Source organism: Eleutherodactylus coqui, chromosome 3, assembly GCF_035609145.1.
Source record: "Eleutherodactylus coqui strain aEleCoq1 chromosome 3, aEleCoq1.hap1, whole genome shotgun sequence".
In the NCBI taxonomy this organism is placed as follows: Eukaryota; Metazoa; Chordata; class Amphibia; order Anura; family Eleutherodactylidae; genus Eleutherodactylus; species Eleutherodactylus coqui.
The window spans coordinates 313,294,020-313,318,312 of record NC_089839.1 but is presented as its reverse complement, the minus strand read 5'-3'; the positions used below and the strand labels follow the sequence as shown (position 1 = coordinate 313,318,312).

Here is a 24,293-nt window from a genome sequence, read left to right as displayed (position 1 = left end):
TGGTTTTTTTTTCAAAGAAATGAATTTTCTGCCGCCATCTTTTTACCGCCATAACGTTGTTTTCTGTTGACATAGCTGCGCAGCGGCTCATTTTGCGCCGGACGTCCTGCAGTTTGCGTTGGTACCTATTTTTTTTTTTAATGCATACAATTTTTGATAGCTTTTTATTATCTTTTTTCTCTTGGAGATCGGGTGACCAAAAAAGCGCAATTCAGCATTCTCTTTTTTTTCCCCCTGCGTGGTAAATAATACGTTACTCTTATAGATTGGACTTTTCCGGGCACGGAGATACCAAATATGTTTAAAAAAAACAAACTTGTATTGCTTTTTTTTTTTTTCAAGTGCCCAGAGGGGACAACAAATAGTGATCGCTCCTGCAGTGTGATGTGATGCCGCGGCATTACACCATACCACCATCCGACCAGCAATCTATCAAGTCATGCATCCTGCCATGACAGCCCTGGGGCCTTTCAGAAGACCCCCAGCTGCCATGACGCCTGCACGGTAACCCGCGATATCATTGCCGCTCGCATATCGGTTGGGTGACTTGAATACGGGTGTCAGAATTGACAACGGCATTTAAACAGTTAACAGCTCCGATCAGCCGCGCGACTGTAAGAAGCAGGTGCAATGTAGGGGGCGATCTCCATACATACCCTGAATGGGCAGGACGTAACAGTAGGTCCTGTAGCGTAAGGGGCTTATTCACACCAGTATCCCTGCAGTATTCTGGGACCCCCGACTGTACGGACCAGGAGATTATGATGGGTCTGTTTGGTTCCCATTAGGGTGTCCAACACGATACTAAACACAACACCGTAGCGTGCGGCCGCAATTTTAATGGAATTCCAAAAATGGAGCTTCCAGCGGAGATGGTACGCACCTCTTCACTAATTTGGCGCAGCTTGGGGAATCAACGCAGAAAATGAAATCCCTGCTGGAAGAGCTGCGCAGAAACCGGCTGCAGTTATGTCCTGCCTTCAGTAATTGTTGGGAAGCATCTGCCTACGCCCCCTCTTGCCTGCCTGCCCCTCTCCTTGGCTGCGCCGCCCCTCTCCTTGCCGCCGCCGCCTCCTGCCCGCCCCTCTCCTTGACGCCTCCTGCCCGCCCCTCTCCTTGCCTGCGCCCCCTTCTGCCTGTGCCGCCCCTTCTTGCCTGCCCCACCTTTTGCCTGTGCCCCTCCTTCTGCCTGTGCCCCTTCTTGTCTGCCCCTCTCCTTGCCCGCCCCTCTCCTTGCCTGCGCCGCCTCCTGCCTGTGCCCCTCTCCTTGCCTGCGCCACCTTCTGCCCGTGCCTCCTGACTACCCATTTTCCTTGGCGCTTTTCGAGCCTGGTAGGATGGTGCGTCCCATCATTTGTGTTATGTCTACACCAAAATAGTAGTGAAGATCAAATTATAAATCTGCCCCCCATTTCTAGAGACTTTAAGTCTCTAGGGGTTGTACTGCATCTGCAAGGTATTTCTGCCTACAGATCAGTAAGGGTAGGGGGTAACTTGCTGGTCGGTACGGCTGAGACCCCCGTCGATCTTAAGAATGGGCTTCCTGTGTCCTGCTTTCATGTCGCTGTGAATGAAACAGAAACAGAAATGTGCGCACAAAAGGTTGGATGTTTTTGGCTATTTTTTTAGGGTTTTTTTTAACACTCTTTTTATTTTATTTATTTTTTTACATTTAGGTCCCTGTAGGGAACCTGAACCATAGAAGTTATAATACGATAGTGATCATAGGCCATGGTTGGCAGGGACACCAGTTGTCATGGCAACCCAGCAGTTTTCCACGATTACATCACGAAGGGCCAATGACATCACAGAGGAAGTGTGCACGGGCATGTGGTTTTGTACAAAACGAGTCTTTAAGCTTCGTCTAAAATTCTTACTTTTAATGTGCCATTTCCAGTAACAGGTGATACCCGCATCACTCGGAGTCGGCGCCTCATCAGACATCCGGCCTTCTGCTCGCCACCTAGAAGGCTGGAGGAGTGTTTAAACTAGGGTCTGTGGGAGGAGGGCAAAAAGAGAAATAGTGGGGTAGTCAGTGTAGCTAGTAACCTGGGTCTAAGCAAGGGTAATGGGGGTCGAGCAGGGGGTGGGGTTAGTACAGTTAGAACTGACAGATCAGCTAATAGTACCATTAGTAACAAAATGAATATAAAGAACAAAAAAAATGACAAATTGTATGACCACAAGTGCAAGAAGTCTGATCGGTAAAGTGGGTGAGCTTGAAGTGAGAATGGCCGATGAAAACTATGATATAGTCGGAATAACGGAAACATGGCTTGATAAGTGCGATTGGGCGGTGAATTTACAGGGTTACAATCTCTTCAGAAGAGACCGTGGGGAACAGAAAGGGGGGAGGGGTATGTCTGTACGTCAAATCGTACTTATTGCCAAGGCTATGGGAAGATATAGGAGTAGGAGATGAACATGTGGAATCTCTGTGGGTAGAAATATAGGGAGAAAAAACAAAACCCTGATAGGGGTTTTCTATAGGCCACCAAAAGCAACAGAAGAAACTGAAAACTTACTATTAAGGCAGATAGAGGAGGTGTCAAAGCGCAACGAAGTAATTATCATGGGAGACTTTAATTATCCAGATATAACATGGGAAAACGAAACCTGCAAATCTCACAAGGGTGATACGTTCTGGAGAACAATTAAAGATCACTACCTTACCCAACTTGTGCGGGAGCCAATGAGAGGGAGGGCCATTCTGGACTTAGTACTAATTAACAAACCAGACAGAATAGTGGGGGTGCAGGTGGAGGGCCACTTGGAACAGTGACCACAATATAGTCAACTTCCAGCTGTCATTCAATAAGAAGCCTTGTGAGGGAGCGACAAATAAACAAAACTTTAGTAAAGCAAAATTTGATCAGCTTAGAACTACTACCGGTAACATTAATTGGGACAACATCCTCATAAATATCAGTACAGAGGACAAATGGGAAAAGTTTAAAAGGATCCTAATCACCTCATGTGAGCAGCTCATACCTTATAAAAATAAAAGAACTTCAAGTAAAAGGAAACCAATGTGGCTCGACAAGACGGTAAGAGAGGCAATAAACGGAAAAAAGAAAGCGTTCAAACTACTAAAGCAAGAAGGCAGCAAAGAAGCGCTAAAATCGTACAGGAAAAAAAATAAGCAAAGAGGAGATCAAAACTGCTAAGGAGAAGGCGGAAAGACTGATCACCAAAGAGAGCAAAAAACAACCCAGAGCTATTCAACTGAATTAACAGCAAAAGGATTTGCACCAAGAGCACTGTCCCTTTAACAAATAATGCAGGGGAAATCATTAAAGATGATGGAGGGAAGGCAAATCTATTAAATAGTTTCTTTTCAAGCGTATTCACAAACGAAAAGGAAATGCCACATAAAATGAAAATGAACCCCTCACAAAATATCTCATACCTAATGCAAGAGGAAGTGCGGAATCGGTTAAAGAAGATTAAAATCGATAAATCGCCAGGGCCAAATGGAATACACACAGGGGTACTAAAGGAACTAAGCGATGTGATAGCTAGGCCGCTATATCTTATATTTGTGGATACTATCAAGACTGGGGTTGTACCATTGGATTGGCGCATTGCCACTGTAGTTCCAATTTTACAAAAAGGGGACCAAAAGTGAGCCTGGTAACTACAGGCCGGTAAATCTCACTTTCAGTAACGGGAAAATTATTCGAGGGGTTTCTGAGAGACACCATCAATGAGCACCTCAAGGAGAACAACGGAATAACCCCACACCAGCACGGGTTCATGAAGGGTCGATCATGCCAGACCAATCTGATCAGCTTCTACGATGAAGTAAGCTCTAGGCTGGACCTGGGAGAGTCTATGGATCTCGTATATCTGGACTTCTCTAAAGCGTTTGACACCGTGCCACATAATAGGCTAATATACAAAATGAGAAGCTCGGATTGGGTGAAAACGTGTGTAAGTGGGTAAAGAATTGGCTCAATGGTAGAAAGCAGAGGGGGGTAATAAATGGTGAGTACTCTGATTGGGCCACCGTCGCTAGTGGGGGCCACAGGGTTCAGTATAGGCCCCCATTCTGTTCAATATATTTACCAATGACCTGATAGAGGGGCTGCACAGCAAAATATCAATATTTGCAGATGACACAAAATTATACAATATAATCAATGCAGCGGAGGACAATGTGCGGCTACAAACAGACCTGGATAAGCCGGGGGCTTGGGCAGAAAAATGGTGAATGAAGGTTAATGTTGATAAATGTAATGTTCTGCACATGGGCAGGAGAAACGGATGTCATCAATATACACTAAATGGGGTACAGCTAGAAAAAAAAACGGGGGGTACTAGTGGATTGTAGACTAAACTGGAGTAAGCAATGCCAGTCAGCTGCTGCCAAAGCTAATAAAGTCCTGGGGTGCATTAAAAGAGGTATAGGGGCGAGGGGCGAGAACATTATCCTCCCAATATATAAGGCACTTGTCAGGCCTCACATGGAATACTTGGGCTAATTGGCTCCTGCCTCTTGGGGTTTTTTGCCTTCCTCTGGATCAACAACACAGGAGGATAGGCTGGACTAGATGGACATTGTCTTCATTCAGCCTTACAAACTGTTACTGTGTTACCTACCGCTATCCCTGGATGTCAGCTCTGAAATCTTGCTCCTCCTGTGTGGCTGTCTCTTCCGGCACAGTATGTCAGGGACGTCAAGGTGGACACAACTCAATCACTGCACATTTGCCGGAGGATGCGGAAAGAGTGCCACATGGGCGCAAGATCACAGCATTACCAGCAGGGATGTCATAACGTGGGGAGGCGGCGAGCAGGAGGAGGCCGTATTTCTGGATGATGGCGCAAACTTTGACGGGAAAAGCGCATTTGCATGCAGGGTCATAACATTAAAAGTAACCATTTCAATGGCCCCAACAGCAAAGTGTGAATAAAATAGAATGTCATCCCCTTCTATGTGCGTCCCGATACGTGTGTCACATAGTGTATCTGTACATATGGCTGGATCAGTCAGATTCCTTCCTGCATGGGAGGGAGTCGTGTCATGTGACGGGCAGACCTCTGTATGCGTTCTATCGTTCAGCTCTCCTCCGTCCTTCCATCTCCTGAATTATTTCTTCCAGTCCTGTAATTGTAATCCTTTCTTCCTCATTATTATCCTCTTGCGCTGATTCCCCTGCTGTGCCAAATCCTAACTTTCCTGGTCCCGGCGTCCCGTCACGCTGCTCCTTCTCTTTATGCTTTCCTCTTACTACTCGGCTGTTTGAACTGAGTCTTTGCTGTTTCTTCAGGTAGTTATTAGTAGTTCTCACAGTCACTTCTTATGTTTTCCTGCAGACTCTCATCATTGCTGGAGGCCTCCAGACGTCGTCTTATTAGCTCTGAATGGTAATAGGATCATTATTAGTCTTTATTCTCAACACCTTATGTTGGCAGACGGCGAACAGAACCTCGTTGTGTGCAAAAGACCTTTACAGTTGTTTGTAGCAGATGAGAGGAATCCGCGGTGAGTTCTATTCTGTGGAAAAGGCAGGAATTAAAGGGCTCTTTTGGCAAATACTGGTGCCTGATCCCTGGGACTATAGGGGGCGCCTGGGACCATAGGGGGTGCCGGATCCCTGGGGCTATAGGGGGCGCCCAATCCTAGGGGACTTTAGACGTGTCTTATCACTGGGACTATAGGGGGGGACCTGGTTCCCATTGCCAGCAGCTCAAAAGTGCGTTCCAGAGGAGCCATGCACCATACCATCATGTAGAGCATCCACAACTTCCTATTCAAGTACGCTATTGTTATTTCAATGTAGGACCCCAGTATGAGATACAGGACTGGATCCGGCTTTTTGACTGCACCTTGTATAGGAATGAAGTTCAGAAAGCATCAGATGGTCTTTCACATATGAAAATGAAAAAAGTTTGGGCCGATGTCGCCAGTTGAGCAAAATGTGATTGTTCCCAACAAGAGAAACCAAGTCCTCTTGTAGATATGATACTTTTTAATGGCTGACAAAAGTACATGATGTTACAGCGAGCTTTCCAACCTCTCAGGGTCCTTCATCGGGCATAATGGAATAGATCCAAAGAGGTGTGCATATAAATATACTCACATACTTATGACAAAGCACATGGATGATGAAGAAAGGGTCGTGGCAGCATAGATTGGTGCAAAAAAGGGAAGTCACTTTATTCCTCTATGCCCAGTATAACAGCTGTGTTTCGACCAACACGGTCTTTGTCAAATTTTTTTATGGCTTTGGGGGAACAACTTTATAACAACTTTCAACACTTTCAACAGAGGGCTTAATTCTTCAAGAGGATTCGTGCGTGACTGGCAAGTATGAGACATCTACAGCAGAGATAACACTCTGGCCTGGTGACCCCCCCTAACACTAATTCATGGACTATAAAACCTTCACATCTTTATCAGTGACTATTGAAGTATTTCATTTATTTCTCTACTCATCCTGTTGTAGTATCATTTTAAGTGCAAATTAATCACATCATGTCTGTGCCTTGTCATAAGTGTGTATGTATGTGCACAAACACACGTCTTCAGATCTATTTCATTATTCCTGAGGAAGGACCCTGAGAGGTTCGGAAGCTCACTATAACATCATATATTTTTGTTGGCCTTTAAAAGGTCTATCTACGAGATGACTTGGTGTCTCTGGCTGGGAACAATCACATATGAAAATGAAACTTTAGAGAGATTTACAGATACCTTGAAGAAGCTCAACTGGGATTGAAACTTCCATTCTTTACACTGCAGGCTGCATTTAGAGAGCTGGAAGTAAGATTTATGTTACAAAGCCAATTTGTTTTGTATTGTAATAAAAGATTTATTAACCCCTTCCTGCTACAGCCCTTTTTATTTATTTTTTACCCTTCATCTTTTCCTTCCCATTGAAACATTTTTAATTTTGCTGGCCTTTTTGCAAGAGGGGTTGTATTTTTCAATGGTCCCATTTAATGTACCTCAATGTATTGGAAAACATTAAAATTATTTCTAAGTGGGGGCAAATGGAAAAAAACCCTGCAGGTTTTTTTTTTTTTTTTAAAGGGAGAGTGGTGTTTTCCAGCACTCATGATGCGGTAACAACGACATGTTATATTCCTTCCATGAATAAGGCCAGGCTCGCACGAATGGGTCAGATGTCCACAGTGGCAGACCTGCGAGCGATCGCGGAAATGAATTGCAGATTCTCTCATCTCTTAAAAAAAATACTTCAATAATTAATTTCACCATTTTCTCACTCCCATGTTTTTTTTTTATTGTTCCATCGGCGGTGCTGTGTGAGGGCTTGCATTTTTGTGGGGCGACCTGTAGTCTTTTTATTATGATTTTGGGATACATACAGCTTTTCTGATCACCTTCAATTCAATCTTTCTTGTAGATGGGGGATATCAAAAAGCCCAATACTGGCATTGCAGATTTGTGCAGGATAAGTAATTGGATATTTCTCGTCCGTGTCATTGGGGGACACAGCTTGGACCGCCATACATTGTATCCCTCATCCACAGCACCGCGCCGCCATACATTGTATCCCTCATCCACAGCACCGCACCGCCATACATTGTATCCCTCATCCACAGCACCGCGCCGCCATACATTGTATCCCTCATCCACAGCACCGCGCCGCCATACATTGTATCCCTCATCCACAGCACCGTGCCGCCATACATTGTATCCCTCATCCACAGCACCGCGCCGCCATACATTGTATCCCTCATCCACAGCACCGCGCCGCCATACATTGTATCCCTCATCCACAGCACCGCGCCGCCATACATTGTATCCCTCATCCACAGCACCGCGCCGCCCTACATTGTATCCCTCATCCACAACACCACGCCGCCATACATTGTATCCCTCATCCACAGCACCGCGCCGCCATACATTGTATCCCTCATCCACAGCATTGCGCCGCCATACATTGCATCCCTCATCCACAGCACCGCACCGCCATACATTGCATCCCTCATCCACAGCACCGCACCGCCATACATTGTATCCCTCATCCACAGCACCGCACGGCCATACATTGTTTCCCTCTTCCACCGTGCCGCCATACATTGTTTCCCTCATCCACAGCACCGCCATACATTGTATCCCCTCATCCACAGCACCGCACCGCCATACATTGCATCCCTCATCCACAGCACCGCACCGCCATACATTGTATCCCTCATCCACAGCACCGCACCGCCATACATTGTTTCCCTCTTCCACCGTGCCGCCATACATTGTTTCCCTCATCCACAGCACCGCCATACATTGTATCCCTCATCCACCGCACCGCCATACATTGTATCCCTCATCCACAGCACCGCGCCGCCATACAATGTATCCCTCATCCACAGCACCGCGCCGCCATACATTGTATCCCTCATCCACCGCACCGCCATACATTGTATCCCTCATCCACAGCACCGCGCCGCCATACAATGTATCCCTCATCCACAGCACCGCGCCGCCATACAATGTATCCCTCATCCACAGCACCGCGCCGCCATACAATGTATCCCTCATCCATAGCACAGCACCGCCATACATTGTATCCCTCATCCACAGCACCGCGCCGCCATACGTATCCCTCATCCACCGCGCCGCCACACATTGTATCCCTCATCCACAGCACCACACCTCCCTATATTGCCTCCTTCATCTCAATCCATCACCCAGCCCGGGCTCTCTGCTCTGCTAATGAAACCAGACTGTGAGCACCCTTTTTATTTGAGCCTCTCATTCCCGCCTCCAAGACTTCTCCAGAGTAGCACCGGTCCTCTGGAACGCACTACCAAAGGATACCCGGGAAATCCCTGACTCACAAAACTTCAGGCGTGCTCTAAAAACGTACCTCTTCAGGGAGGCATATCACATCCCCTAAACCAAACCTCTTTGTACTCCGCCTAACATGCTCCCTGACCTACTGACTGCAATCCCTGCTAGCCATCATAAACCGCTCCTGCAGTCATACTGTTTCTGCCATTACACGGCTAAATGTCTGACCATTGTCTATGTGTATAGCATCCCTCACTCTCCACCTCGCCATACCGTGCACATCTCCACCTCTCCATACCGTGCACATCTCCACCCCACCATACCGTGCACATCTCCACCCCACCATACAGTGCACATCTCCGGCCCTTTACCTTCTGTATCACCCCATTACTTGTAGTATGTAAGCTCGTTGGAGCAGGACCCGCACCCCTATTGTTTCCATCAACTGATTACTATGTAACCGCGGTTCTGTAATGTTTGTATTTTTGTCTTTCTGTATCCCCCTGTCTTTGTAAGCGCTGCGGAATATGTTGGCGCTATACAAATACAGATTATTATTATTAACTTGTACCTACATGCACTTCAATCACGTCCCTTTAAATCTATGCAAGACATCCAAGCTCGCCTTTTGGTATACAAGGTGGTGTTTTTGGTGGGTGTCACCTCCACCCGCCGAGTCTCTGAGCTCTCAGCTTTCTTGGCCAAGCCTCACTTCACTGTAGTACACCAGGACAAGGTGGTCCTCAGTCCTGTGCCCCTCCCCCCCCCCGTACCGAAGGTGATGTTGTCAAACCACATTGATGAGTAACCACGTTATGGTAACGTTCTTCTGCACCATCCACTTGCATCTGAGGGCATGCGCTGTCATAAGCTCGATTTAGTTCGCATTCTGAGAATCCATTTGCTCAAACTTCTGCTTTCAGGCTCTCTGACTTCCTTTTTGCAATTCCAGTAGATCCTAGAAAAGGCCTTGTGGCTTCCACAGTGATTATTTCATCCTGGATTAGATCAGTCAGATAGAGGCATACCATGCAAAAGGCAGAGATCCTCCCTTCTGTGTTATTTCACATTTAGGGCGCCCACCCACTGGCGATTTTGCGCGATCGCGATTTTAACATTACAAGTCCCATAGACCCCTGCAGAGAAAAAAATGCTGCGAATTTCGCAGGGAAAAAAAATCGCCAGTGGGTGGGCGCCCTTACTCTGGCTGTAGGCGCCTCTTGGGTAGCGTGTAATGGCACTTCCGCCCTTCGGATCTACAAAGCAACCACATGGACTTCTTTACACACCTTTACAAACCTTCACAAGGTTCAGACTTTTGCATCCTCTGATTCCTCTCTCGGTTTTTGTAGTCGGCCATATAACTGACCGAATGTCTTCTTATATATTTTTCCTATCCCCGGCGACTGCTCTAGGACATCCCACAGTCCAAGCTATGTCCCCCAATGACACCGATGAGAAAATTGCAATTTTTATACTTACTATAAAAATTTTTTTTTTTCGTTCATTGGGGCAACACAGCACCTGCCCAGTTTTTTTTCTATTTTGAGACTAGTTTGATATCTTCCTCATTGTTGGAGCCGTTTCCCCGGAGTTCTGCACGATTCCCCACTGTTACAATTTAATACTTAATGTTTTATATGCCCCCCCCCCCTCTTGTACTTTTTTTATAAACGCAAAATAATCCAATTGCAGGAATACAGCTTATTGTGGAAAAAACTTGCTTTTTATTTTCTTTATGGTGCTTGAATAATACAGAGAACGCGTTTCGGTTATGAAACCTTGTTCACCTCTGACTTACAAAGCCATTATGCAAACCTTAAAAAGGTTTAGTGAAAATAAGTGAATTAAAAACACATGTACAATTAACCCATGGCAATCTGCTATTTCAATTACCAAAACCTGTCCCTCCTGCAGGAACTTGTCTTGGTTTCTACATATATGCATTGTATATACAACAATACATAAACACGAACATCTATCTATAATATGCTCCACTTAATAACATAAGATATGAAATCAATATGACATCGTTACAGAAGCAAGAAAAAATAATGAATAAAAATAAAAATAAAAATAAAAAAATGAAAAAATGAAAAGGACTTTCCAGCAGCAACACAGAAATTAGACACAAATTGTTAGTATGAGGTAATGCGAGTAGCAACATATTGTAATTAATAACAGTACATTATATGTTATTGGCCAAGTAGGATTATGTTGGGATTAATAACTATTTTTTAATGAACAGTATCCACTGTAACTAATAAATGTATAAAAGGTCTGTTTTCTCCTTTGACCAACAATTTTTCTTACAAGTTTCTGGAGCCCCGATGGGGTCTAAATTTTCTCCGGTTATAGCCAACCTCTTTATGAGTTGGTGGGAAGATTCCTTTATATTTAATCACAACAATCCGTTTGCTGACCGCATGGTGTGGTATGCAAGATACATTGATGACATAATAATTATTTGGAACAAGGGTCCGGAACAAAATGGTGTGCATGAACAAATTGGTCAGTTTGAAAATTATATCAATAATAATTCTGTGAATTTACAGTTTACTGTGACACATAATGATGTGGAAGTACCGTTCCTTGATTTAACCTTAAGGGGTAATTGTATTAAAGGAATAGAGACCAAATTATATAGAAAAATAACAGCAGGTAATACCATATTACATGCTAATAGTGGACATCCTAGACACACTATCAAAGCTATCCCCGTAGGGGAACTAATACGGGCAAAACGATCCTGTTCAGATGATGCTTCTTTTGATGCAGCTAAAGTGGATATCAGAAATAGGCTGCATCAGAGAGGTTACAAACAGTCATCATTAAATGAGGCATGCACTAAAATAGAAACAGTTCATAGAAAAGAATTACTTAAAGATAAATGTACAAAGAAAAAAGGGAATAATAACAAGGGAATGGTTTTCTCTACGGCATATAGTAGGAATTTTTATGAGATCAAAAAAATGTTTTTCAAATTTTTGCCTGTCTTAAGACAGGATGACACTGTTGATGAGATATTAAAAGAAGGGATTAAATGTGTTGCAAAAAGAAGTAAAAACTTGGGAGATCTTATAGCACCTAGTACTTTTTCCTCCAAAAAAGAAAAACCGCAATGGATGAAATTTCAAGGTTTTTTCCGCTGCGGAGATCCTAGGTGTACTGTCTGTCACTTAGTGGACAAAAGAAAAACCTTTTCTGACAGCGATGGCAATAGAGAGTATAAGATTTACAATTTTATTAACTGCAACACTATTAATGTAGTTTATATAATTCAATGCAGAGAGTGTAATCTGAACTACATAGGTTGCACTACACGAAAGTTGAAGACCCGTATCAACGAACATATTCGTGATATTAAAAAGGATAATGTGAATAGTTCAGGTGCGGTAAAACACTTCTGTGAGAAACACAAAGGAAATTTAAATACTTTCTCATTCTTTGGCATTGAAAAAGTTACAAACAAAAAGAGAGGAACGATTAACCCGGATAAAGTGTTTAAAAGGGAAGCGTTTTGGATATTAAACTTAAACACAAGATTCCCGAAAGGAATGAATTATAAAACAGACCTTTTATACATTTATTAGTTACAGTGGATACTGTTCATCAAAAAATAGTTATTAAAGGGGTTGTCCCGCGGCAGCAAGTGGGTCTATACACTTCTGTATGGCCATATTAATGCACTTTGTAATGTACATTGTGCATTAATTATGAGCCATACAGAAGTTATAAAAAGTTTTATACTTACCTGCTCCGTTGCTTGCATCCTCGTCTCCATGGTGCCGACTAATTTTCGCCCTCCGATGGCCAAATTAGCCGCGCTTGCGCAGTCCGGGTCTTCTTCTTTTCTGAATGGGGCTCCGTGTAGCTCCGCCCCGTCACGTGCCGATTCCAGCCAATCAGGAGGTTGGAATCGGCAATGGACCGCACAGAAGCCCTGCGGTCCATGAAGACAGAGGATCCCGGCGGCCATCTTCAGCAGGTGAGTATGAAGACGCCGGACCGCCGGGATTCAGGTAAGCGCTGTGCGGGTGGTTTTTTTAACCCCTGCATCGGGGTTGTCTCGCGCCGAACGGGGGGGGGGGGTTTAAAAAAAAAAAAAACCCGTTTCGGCGCGGGACAACCCCTTTAATCCCAACATAATCCTACTTGGCCAATAACATATAATGTACTGTTATTAATTACAATATGTTGCTACTCGCATTACCTCATACTAACAATTTGTGTCTAATTTCTGTGTTGCTGCTGGAAAGTCCTTTTCATTTTTTCATTTTTTTATTTTTATTTTTATTCATTATTTTTTCTTGCTTCTGTAACGATGTCATATTGATTTCATATCTTATGTTATTAAGTGGAGCATATTATAGATAAATGTTCGTGTTTATGTATTGTTGGACATACAATGCATATATGTAGAAACCAAGACAAGTTCCTGCAGGAGGGACAGGTTTTGGTAATTGAAATAGCAGATTGCCATGGGTTAATTGTACATGTGTTTTTAATTCACTTATTTTCACTAAACCTTTTTAAGGTTTGCATAATGGCTTTGTAAGTCAGAGGTGAACAAGGTTTCATAACCGAAACGCGTTCTCTGTATTATTCAAGCACCATAAAGAAAATAAAAAGCAAGTTTTTTCCACAATAAGCTGTATTCCTGCAATTGGATTATTTTGCGTTTATTCAGAGCCAGAAGTAGCCGGATGGCAACAGCTTGTGAGTATACTTGCTTGCGGAACTGAGGCTTGCAGCACATGAAGATAAGGTGGGACTTTTACTTTTTTTATATTCTGCTCTGCTGCTCCTACTGCTTGCATACAAACTGTTTAGCTGGTTTCCTGCAGGAGGGCTATAGCTAGTAGAAGGAGCTAACACTTTTTCAGCTTAGTGTTGCCTCCTAGTGGCAGTAGCTATACTCCTGGCCCAAGCTATGTTCCCCCCAATGAAAGATTTTACGGTAAGTATAAAAATCCAGAAGCGGATCTATAAGGAGAAGTAGAAGTCCAGAAGCAAATCTGATCAGGAGGGAAAAGTAGAAGTCCAGAAGCGGATCTATCAGGAGGGAGAAGTAGACGTCCAGAAGCGGATCTGATCAGGAGGGAGAAGTAGAAGTCCAGAAGCGGATCTATCAGGAGGGAGAAGTAGAAGTCCAGAAGCGGATCTGATCAGGAGGGAGAAGTAGAAGTCCAGAAGCGGATCTGATCAGGAGGGAGAAGTAGAAGTCCAGAAGCGGATCTATCAGGAGGGAGAAGTAGAAGTCCAGAAGCGGATCTGATCAGGAGGGAGAAGTAGAAGTGCAGAAGTGGATCTGAACAGGAGGGAGAAGTAGAAGTCTAGAAGCGGATCTGATCAGGAGGGAGAAGTAGACGTCCAGAAGCGGATCTGATCAGGAGGGAGAAGTAGAAATCTAGAAGCGGATCTATCAGGAGGGAATAGCAGTAGTCCAAAAGCAAATCTGGTCAGAAGTGAGAAGTAGAAGTCTAGAAGCAGATCTATCAGGAGGGAAAAGTAGAAGTCCAGAAGCGGATCTGATCAGGAGGGAGAAGTAGAAGTCCAGAAGCGGATCTGATCAGGAGGGAGAAGTAGAAGTCCAGAAGCGGATCTGATCAAGAGGGAGAAGTAGAAGTCCAGAAGCGGATCTGATCAAGAGGGAGAAGTAGACGTCCAGAAGCGGATCTGATCAGGAGGGAGAAGTAGAAGTCTAGAAGCAGATTTGATCAGGAGGGAGAAGTAGAAGTCCAGAAGTGGATCTGAACAGGAGGGAGAAGTAGAAGTCTAGAAGCAGATCTATCAGGAGGGAATAGCAGTAGTCCAAAAGCAAATCTGGTCAGAAGTGAGAAGTAGAAGTCTAGAAGCATATTTGATCAGGAGGGAAAAGTAGACGTCCAGAAGCGGATCTGATCAGGAGGGAGAAGTAGTAGTCCAGATGTAGATCCATAGATGTAGACGCAGATTTTGCTGTGTATTCTGCCACAGACCTTCAGCAGATTTCATCCTTTCAATTGAACGGTTGACGTTTGCTTTGGATTCATGGCACAATCTGTACCAGTGATGCAGAGTTTGATGCAGACTTTTCGCTGCTGAAAACTATGGCTCTTGGAAGACAAAGAAAACCCTCACACAATCTCTAGCCTTGAATGTTTTCCGAGAACCCCTGAGATTGGTGGCCGTGGGCAGACGCCTTGCTTTGCTCCCCCACCATCGCTGCAGCGGTCACAACATCGTCAGTGACTTCCTGTAAACCCGCCTTGCAGCTTCTACATCACAGGTTTACGGTACCTCGCCTGTCAGATGCCAAAGCGGCGGTCCAGCGCCACAGTGAGTATATTGATTTCATATAGGTTTGGGCACGGGGAGCACAAAACTATATACAATCAGTAACTCAGAAAACCCCTTTAAACGCTACTTTGTGCTTCCGTTTTATCATATAATCCTCTTTTTGTAGGTTCTACTATGCAAGTTTTATATATTAGCACTTGATAAAGTTTTCCGTCTCGCCCGCCGAAGCCCTCGCCTCCATAATGCCCTTCCAAACTTTGTTGACGCGTGTGACTGCTGCTGCTTATTATGTGACAAGAGTGCCGCTGCCTCGGAAATAATACCTGTCCTACATTTCCAAATCAATAAACCGCAGTTACATTCTGCTTTCTGATCATTTCCACAGCGGAGGAAATCACTGTCAGCCCTGGAGATGGAAATTGGAGCGTACAGAAAGCCATTGTGCCCGTCACTCAAGAGGGCAATCAAACTGTCCGAGGCCGGGTCACTGCAAGCACGCTGCACCGGAGAGCGAGCGGCGACTGAATGCAGCAGCTAAGAGGAAATCATGTCACTTTATAACACCTCTGCATAAGGGTAGGTGTAGCAGAAGACAAAGTTACCCAAACCAGGCTTTATATGCAGTTTCTACATTGCCAAAACCTCTGTAGATGTTTGATTGTGATTAGAGCGAGTATACTCGGCTAAGGCACTACTCGCTCATCTCTAATTGTAATCTGTTTAAATCTGATCGTTGCAAAAAATTAATCTTGATTATGTATTTATTACCTACATTGCCTCCTGTGGAAAATGTCAGTGGGCTGTAGCTTGGTACAATGAGTAGGGGCATACACAAGGCTGGAAGGCGTTTACAGGGTCACATCCCCTATTTACTCCTCAGCCTTTAGCTATATGCAAAATAATATATACTAGTGATATGTCCAATTTTCAGATAAGGGAGATGGAACAATACCTCTGCAGGGCCACCTATTGGAAGGCAACATTCCTTCAAGTCAATGCTAGACTCTTTATACAAGCCTTGTAACAATGACTAGGAATTTAAAGCAAACTCAGAATCCATACACAGACAGTTGTTTCGGGGTGTTTGCCCTCTCATCAGCATGCAATAGGAGTCTGGCTTTACTAGTGAGAGGCCTGGGACCAGGATCAGAAACGCCATCTATTCTGCTTAGGGAGACACCTAGACTGTGAATGAGGAGACTTATAAGGCTATCCATGTTCCTCTGGGTAATATGCAAAAAAGGGAGCTGGAACAATACCTCCAGTGTGGCTTCAAACGGCTGAGAAAAGCACACAAGAAATGTGTGTTGCGAGATACACAAATATGAACCCCATTTTTTTGAATAGGGTCAAACAGTTCAGCGATGGTTTCCTGCATGGCGCTGCAATGCGATGCTGGAAGCAAATCGTGGCACGTTTTGTCTTACTGCGAGATCTCACATCACAGGCTTATTGTTTTCAATGGGGCCGGCGGCAACCACATTGAAAGTAATGGAAGAAACTCTGCGATCCTCTGCTCCGGGTGTGACAACTGTGGCGAAGGTTTCCTTCATCCCTGAAGTGATGCAAGGCTGTTTTTCCATGAATGTCTTCATTGAATGGCTGTGATTGGTTAACCCAGCGTCGGCTTTCATTGGCTGATGCGGCGCTAAGTTAACCAATCAGAGCTTAGCTTGCTGGAGGCGGGGCATTCAAGTCCCGCATCCAGAAAGCAGTGTTCTGAGTTGGCATGGAGGAGGGAGCGACAGCCTGTAGTAGCACCCCAGATCATTGGGCAACGCCGTTGGTAGGGGAGTGGCCGTTGTATATATCTGTATGTAGTGAGCTCCCCCTAGTGGTGGATGTACACATCTGTATGGAGTGAGCTCCCTCTAGTGGTGGCTGTATATATCTTTATGTAGTGTGCTCCCCCTAGTGGTGCCTGTATATATCTGTCTGTAGTGAGTTCCCTGTAGTGGTGGCTGTATATATCTCTATGTAGTAAGCCCCCCCCTTGAGGTAGCTATATATATCTGTATGTAGTGAGCTCCCCTTAGTGGTGCCTGTATATATCTGTATGGAGTGAGCTCCCCCTAGTGGTGCCTGTATATATCTGTATGCAGTTAGCTCCCCCTAATAGTGGTTGTATATATCTGTATGCAGCGAGCTCCCTCTAGTGGTGGCTGTATATATCTCTATCTAGTGAGCTCCCCCTAGTGGTGGCTGTATATATCTCTATGTAGTGAGCTCCCCCTAGTGGTGGCTGTATATATCTGTATGTAGTGAGCTCCCCCTAGTGGTGCCCGTATATATCTGTATGTAGTGAGCTCCCCCTAGTGGTGCCCGTAAATATCTGTATGCAGCGAGCTTTCCTTGGGTGGTGGCTGTATATATCTGTATGGGGTGAGCTCCCCCTAGTGGTGGCTGTATATATCTGTATGTAGTGAGCTTTCTCTAGTGGTGACTGTATATAGCTGTATGTAGTGAGCTTCCCCAAGTGGTGGCTGTATATATGTATGTAGTGAGCTCCCTCCAGTGGTGGCTGTATATATCTGTATGTAGTGAGCTCCCCCTTGCGGTAGCTATATATATCTGTATGTAGTGAGCTCCCTCTAGTAGTGGTTGTATATATCTGTATGCAGAGAGCTTCCCGTTAGTGGTGGCTGTATATATCTGTATGTAGTGAGTACCCTCTAGTGGTGGCTGTATATAGCGAGCTCCCTCTAGTAGTGGCTGTATATATCTGTATGCAGCGAGCGCCCTCTAGTGGTGGCTGTATATATCTGTATGCAGCGAGCTCCCTCTAGTGGTGGCTGTATATATCTGTATGCAGCGAGCTCCCTCTAGTAGTGGCTGTATATATCTGTATGCAGAGAGCTTCCTGTTAGTGATGGCTGTATATATCTGTATGTAGTGAGTACCCTCTAGTAGTGGTTGTATATATCTGTATGTAGTGATCTCCCCCTAGTACTCGCTGTATATATGTGTATGTAGTGATCTCCCTCTAGTGGTGGCTGTATATATCTGTATGCAGCGAGCTCCCTCTAGTAGTGGCTGTATATATCTGTATGGAGTAAGCTCCCTCTAGTGGTGACTGCAGCAAGCCAGAATTTAACAATGTAGCTCTGGATATGTGAAGGGAAGTTGAGGATTTGGAGCGGTGTATCCAAAAAAACCCAGTGCGACGGCCCTAGTCATCAATCAGCAAATCGCTTTGTATTTATTAAGCCACCCTCTGGTTTCAGGGCAAAGTTGTGTCCCAGCAGAGATAAAGCCTGGTGGTCTTGGCTACTGAAGCTATCACCACCACAGGCATAAAGTCATCACCCCGTTTGGGTGTAGGGAGCACTACACGGCCTACGATGACCCTGGATGCCAATCCTATGGCAGCTGTGTATCATGTGCATCAGATCTGCATCCTCATGGCTACAGCTCCCCCATGATGGGCGGTATCTGCAGTCATGGCCCCAATAATGACCGCTGGTGCATGCGTTGTCATTTTCAGGTCTCTGTGTGCACCTCACTTATAAAGTGTTGCAGCTCTACAATGGCCTCAGGAGTGACGTCTGCAGTCGTCCGCAGCGGCCCGATGAGCCATGGGGGGAGGGGGGGGGGGACTGAAATCCACACAATCTTACATGATGCTTCACTTAACTTTTTCTTTTATCTGCAGTTCATCAGTCGTTGCGGTAAACTTCATGCAGTTTTATGTAGGGACAATCGGGTCAGTAACTCTTAGGGCTCATTCACACGGGCGTATTGCATATTTCAGACCGTAAATTTACAACACATTCACAAGCCGAAGCCACTTCCCTAAGAAACACCATTGATTTCCTGTGTGAATACGCAATGAATACAGACTTCCTGCATATTGATGCAAGACCATTGTTTCAGTGGGTTATTTCGGTGTGTGATACTTACCAACCTGGGACCTGCTGCCACCGAAAATCATGTAAAATATATATATGATCCGTGGTCTCTTCACTGCGGACAAAGCTCTTCTGGACATGTGACAGATATACCTCACGTCCCGGGGGTGAGGACCTGCTGCGGCGGGTAATGCGGTGCATCTCAAAGGGTCTAGCATTACAGTACGCTCGTATGTAGAGGAAAATGGTGCAGATTCTCCACAACGGAAAATCCACGACAAGAAACGTGTCAAATCCGCGTCATCGGTGCGGACTGTGATGTGAATCTGCAGCAGTTCTCACCCCTTTAGTGGAAGGGTAAAATCTGCTGCAGAGCCGCATCAAAACCTGCAGCCATTTTTCCCATTAATTTCAGTGTGTTTTCATAAGAAACTGAAATATTTCCATTTTTTATGAAATTCCATAGAAATCGAATCAAGATAAAAATGGAAACCTTCCATTTTTATTTCTCGGCTCCACAGACAGAACAGAGATGTTAAGGGTTCGCTTGGGCCGGCGCCGGTGTGGGCGAGAGCATTCCATCATTACCTGGGCTAACCGGATGCCGCGGACCACAGAGTGCAGCGACTCCTCCGACACCAAACACAACGCACAAAATTGTATGAAACCCGATTATTCAAATTTATTGACATTGAGATTTCTTCCTTCGGCAGAGATGCTGTTATTAGACGTCTGAGTTTTATGTTGTGGTTTTTTTTTTTTAATATAGCTTTTTTCTCATTTTTATTAACAAATAGAAAACATACTGTATACAACGGAGCAAAGTCCTAACAGCACTAATGTATACACAAGGTAAAAATGATCTCCTTATCCCACAGTAGAGACGCTCCCATCGCTCCCAATGCATCGGGGATACAATGTCAAGGGTTTCCACCACCTTTATTTCGTACATCAGCCCTCAGCTAGAACTTGTAGTAATACAGAGTACCATTCATAAGTACACTTTTTTTTGTTTTCGGGATGAGTTTAGTAGAAGGTCCAAAGCGCCGCACATTATAACCAAAATGTTATAGTTTTCTAGAGAGAAGGAATCGTTATGTGGCACCTTCCGGAAAAGGCTAATAGAATTCGATAAAAGAAAATATATCCTTCAAGTCTTCATTCTACATCTCTGAGCAAATATATACTGTTCTTGTTCAGCAACCTCAAGGTACCACCGCCCCTCGAACCGGCTCTCGCTCCAGGCGAGCTGCGTCGGATGGACGCCGGCTGCACAAACAAAGAAAAAGAGAACAAAAAGAAAAAAAATGTAAAAAATATAAGAAGTGGGCAATGTCGTCGTAGTTTGGTCCCTCATTGTCCAACCCTTGTGCTAACGTCAGTGATTGCGCTGCAGGTTTCCATCAGCTCCGCTTCGGATGAGATGAGAGACATCAAGTAGACGGGTCCACAAACCAGCCGGCCTGAGTGACTTCTATGTATCCTTGTGCTGTCGGCGTTTCTGCGGGCGCTCGGCCGTCTGTACCGATCATTAGAATGTGCTTAGTGGAGCCTTCAAGGAACGGTCCCCTCGTCTCCGGGAGCTCGGCACACCACACAAAGGCTCCTGCCGTCGGAATGACATTTTTCTATAAAGGAATCGTTTCCGGAGCACGATCATTAAAGAATAATAAAAAATGATAATAATGAACAAAATTTGGCTTCCCTAAAGGAACGCCGGACATAGAAAAAAGGAAAATACTCTTTTTTTAAAAAAAAAAGTGATTTAAAAAATAGAAAAAAACAAATGTTAATTGTAGTATTTTTTTCTGTGTGCCATAGATGGGGCCAGAGAAGCAAGACCTGTATGGAGGGGGACAAGGAATGAATTGTGCTGAAATCCCAAGCAAGTCTTGCAAAAGCTTTGCATTATCTCAGTATGAGGTGGGAACAGCGCCCGGAGGAGGTGGGCTCGGCGCAGGGTGACGTGTCCGATGCCGCGGTCCCTGGACGCGTGTCACTCCCAGCTCGGCCAGTAGGTAAGCGGTAGTTATGTTGCATAGTGGTCAAAGCTGCCTAGGTACTCCAACGCGGCTCGGTAGCACAGCTGATACTGGTCCTGGGGAGAGAAGAACGGACAAGGTGAAAGCGCGTCATCATCTGTGCCGACGGCCGCCATCATTCCTGAGTCGTAGCCCAGGTAGTCTTATGCTAAACGTTTCCACTACAGAAGTCTGCCATGTCGCAGCGACAATCGTGTGCAGAACAGACCGATTTTAAATCGGTGTATGTATATGTTGCAGCTGTATGTGTTGCACATGTCCAGTTTTTCTTTTTTCTTCTGGGTGACAGCCGTGTTTCTTTTTTCACATGCAAGAAAATGAGGCACAAATGTTTTTTTTTGTTTTTTTTCAAGCGTCGCTTAGCAATGAGCCATGAAGAATAAAGCACACACCAACCTCGATCCATGTCCATTCATCGAAGAAATCGGACCGGAACAGGACGTGCGGCGATTCTCTATTTACAGCGATGGTTGATCTGTGTGACTGTAATGAATCTGTGTGACGTCTGCATGCAACCGCGATGAGAACTGCTCCCCTCTGAATAAGGCGAGGAGCAGACTAGTCGTAACTGTGAGTTGTGCCCACGATCATTGGACAGCACATGGACACTAGTCCGACGTACACGGGCGTAACGCATTCACATGCAAGGTCATTGTCTCGTTAGCGAAATGGACAGAAATAGGACATGCATGAGCGTTAACGTGTAAAAACACCCACATGCGAAGCCTCACACACTATAAGGGGGACGTTTGCAGTCAGTGAAATTACATGGACACCGAGCCCCAGCCCTTATGCCGCCCGCTCTGCCCGCCACTAGTTGTGTGCTCTCTTTTACTCTCTCCAGCGTCACTAATCGTCTCTGAGCGCCGGACATCAGACCGCTTAATTCTGCTCTGTAAATATACACTAGTGTGGGTTTAAGGACGGCTCACTGGAAGGGCTCCTTCACACGAGTGTTGCGCACGCTGCAGCGCAACCAGGTACAGTTGTGCTACATTTAACTGTAGTTTTTGCGTACGCAGGACAGGGTTTCTTGCGCACAGGGCACCCAATTTAAAAGGCTATTTAACCTAATGAGGTCCAGATATATTCTTTTTTTCACAAAATTGCGTAGTGTATTGCTCATTTGTGCGCGCATTTAATGCACATTTGCACACCTCGCATAGACTTCTATGGGTACCTTTATAAAGCATGCTGTGTTTTTTTCTGTGTGTGTGAAGAAGAGAAAGGAGAACGATCCCATTGAAATCAATGGGTTCTATTCTCTATGTATTGTGCACACAAATATGTCTGCGTGAAGCCGCCCTAAATGTACAGCAGGAAGTACTCAGAGTATTCCCATCATGGCAGGATGAGAATACCCCTGTGTGCGCCACAGCCGGGGGGCTCAGTAGTACGGAAATAGTTGAGTGGACTGTGCTATGCTGTATCCACAACTCCCATACAAGTGAATAGAAGTTATGGAAACAGTGTAGAACAGGGAGCTACACAGTTTCCATAAGGCGGGAGTTATGGAAACCGGGTAAGGCAGCCCGCTTAGCTGTTTCCGTACCAACACGGCCACTTCGTACAGCCAGGCCAGAGGTGGTTGGGCACAGATCTGGAGATAGGTGTAGGTCCCAGAGATGAGACCTGCACCTATCAGACCTTATGGCACATCCTATGGCTAGATGGGGACGCCCATACCCAATTAAAGTGATAAATAAAATTATTGGATTTAATGTGAGTTTTCATTTGTTAAAGAAAGAAGAAGGTACAGCCGGACCTAAAACAGTAACGGTCAAAACATCTCACGCATGGAGCTTAGGCTTCGGACACGCTTCCCACGTGTGAGAGTTGCAATCGAGAGGCTTGAGCAGAAGTGGCATGAGACATCACATGATCACCTGTCTGTTGCATTGGGGGGACATAGCCTAGGACCATGGATATATAGCTACTGCTACTAGGAGGCGGACACTAAGCAAAGAAGTGTTAGCTCCACCTTACCAGCTATACCCTTCTGCAGGCAGCACTCCATGTTCACATGGGAGACGGGGGTGTTCAGCTGCTACGGCTCTGTCATTCGCGTGTGGGAAGTTTGCACAGCCATCTCCTCCAGTTTACTTAATAGGGAGAGGCTCGCTCCTCTTCCTGCCGCCAGCGCGGCTTCTTCATTACTTCTACACTATCCTCATGGTGTTTACTGTGATTCATTAGTCCTGGCACTCACCCTCACTCCCGGCAGTGCCACCGCTTGGACCACGGGCAGCACTTCCTCCTGTGGCGTGTTCTCTGGCGCTGGGGGTGCAATCTGGCAGACGTGGTCCCCGTGGTGCTTACTGGCCTCCAGACCCAAAATTAGACCCCAGTTGTAGCTTACTAAGCGCCACTGCCGTGGGAGCAGGGCCATTCCTTCTTCGTCCAATAGCGGCTGTAGGGGCGGGCTTCTGGTGCCTGGCAACAAGCTTCCTGCCCTTCTTCCAGTCACCTTTTTGGCCTCTCTTTTCATTGGCTCCTACCCTCCTTTGCTGCAGATCCCACCTTCAGGTCCTGTTTGTTTCCTGTCTACATGAGTGCATTGCTTTCTGATGTGGCTGGGACCAGTAGTGCACCCAACAAGCTCCTTATTCCACTTTAAGTACGTCATCAGCATTCCAGCTTCGCTTCCACAGACCGGGTAAGGTTATGGGCTCCCCTTCTCCTTTGCGCCTCCTGCAGCAGGCACATAGTACTTGGCACTATGTCCAACTCCAGGGCCGACATACCCAGACAGAGCTCAGCCAGAGCCACGCATTTTGCTTGGGCAGACAGTCGGAGTCATTATGCGCCAACTGTCTTTCATCGTTTCGGGTGGCAGGTGAGCTGTTTGCAAGCACTTCTCCTGTCCAACCTCTTCCATCTACCAAACCAAAATGGGCTTGCTCCTTCACTCTGGCAGTATGGGACCTTATAAAAGTGTCCTGCCGCCATCAAAGACACGGTGGACTGCTCTTTCCATCAACCATCATCAAGCATGTGTGATGATGATTTTGCCACACACGTAGATGATCTAGGAAACAAGCTAGGCCTCCTCACTAAAGGCATCCTTGCAGCTCTCTAGCATCCCTCCCAGTCCCTGTGGGGGCGCGTTCGGAGTGCTTGTCCACAGACGAAAGTTGCTCTGAGGGGGAGCTTTCAGAATGTCATTCGGACTCCGACCTGGATTAGGAATAGGCCTTTAAGTGCTCCTCTCTAGTCGATAGCCTGATAGTGGTGGTAAAGGAACCCTTCGAGTAAAGGATCAGCTGCCAACTACATCTGTGGAAGCTTCCTTTTTTAGCTGGTCAAAACGTTTCCCAAAAGTCTTCCCTTCCCATTCAGAATGTTTTAGCCAGGTAATGA

At 45.5% G+C, this 24,293-nt stretch overlaps 1 protein-coding gene across 5 annotated transcripts in view; it reads right to left on the bottom strand.

Annotated features, from left to right (window-relative positions):
• Window positions 1-19,548: 19,548 nt before the first annotated feature.
• PTPRF (protein tyrosine phosphatase receptor type F) overlaps window positions 19,549-24,293 on the bottom strand; it is a 293,390-nt gene continuing 288,645 nt past the window's right edge. For all 5 annotated transcript variants that reach the window (XM_066597932.1, XM_066597931.1, XM_066597933.1 and 2 more), the window contains one exon: window positions 19,549-20,989. In XM_066597932.1, the coding sequence (XP_066454029.1) occupies window positions 20,921-20,989 (69 nt within the window). In that variant the 3' untranslated portion in view covers window positions 19,549-20,920. The remainder of the gene's footprint in view (window positions 20,990-24,293) is intronic.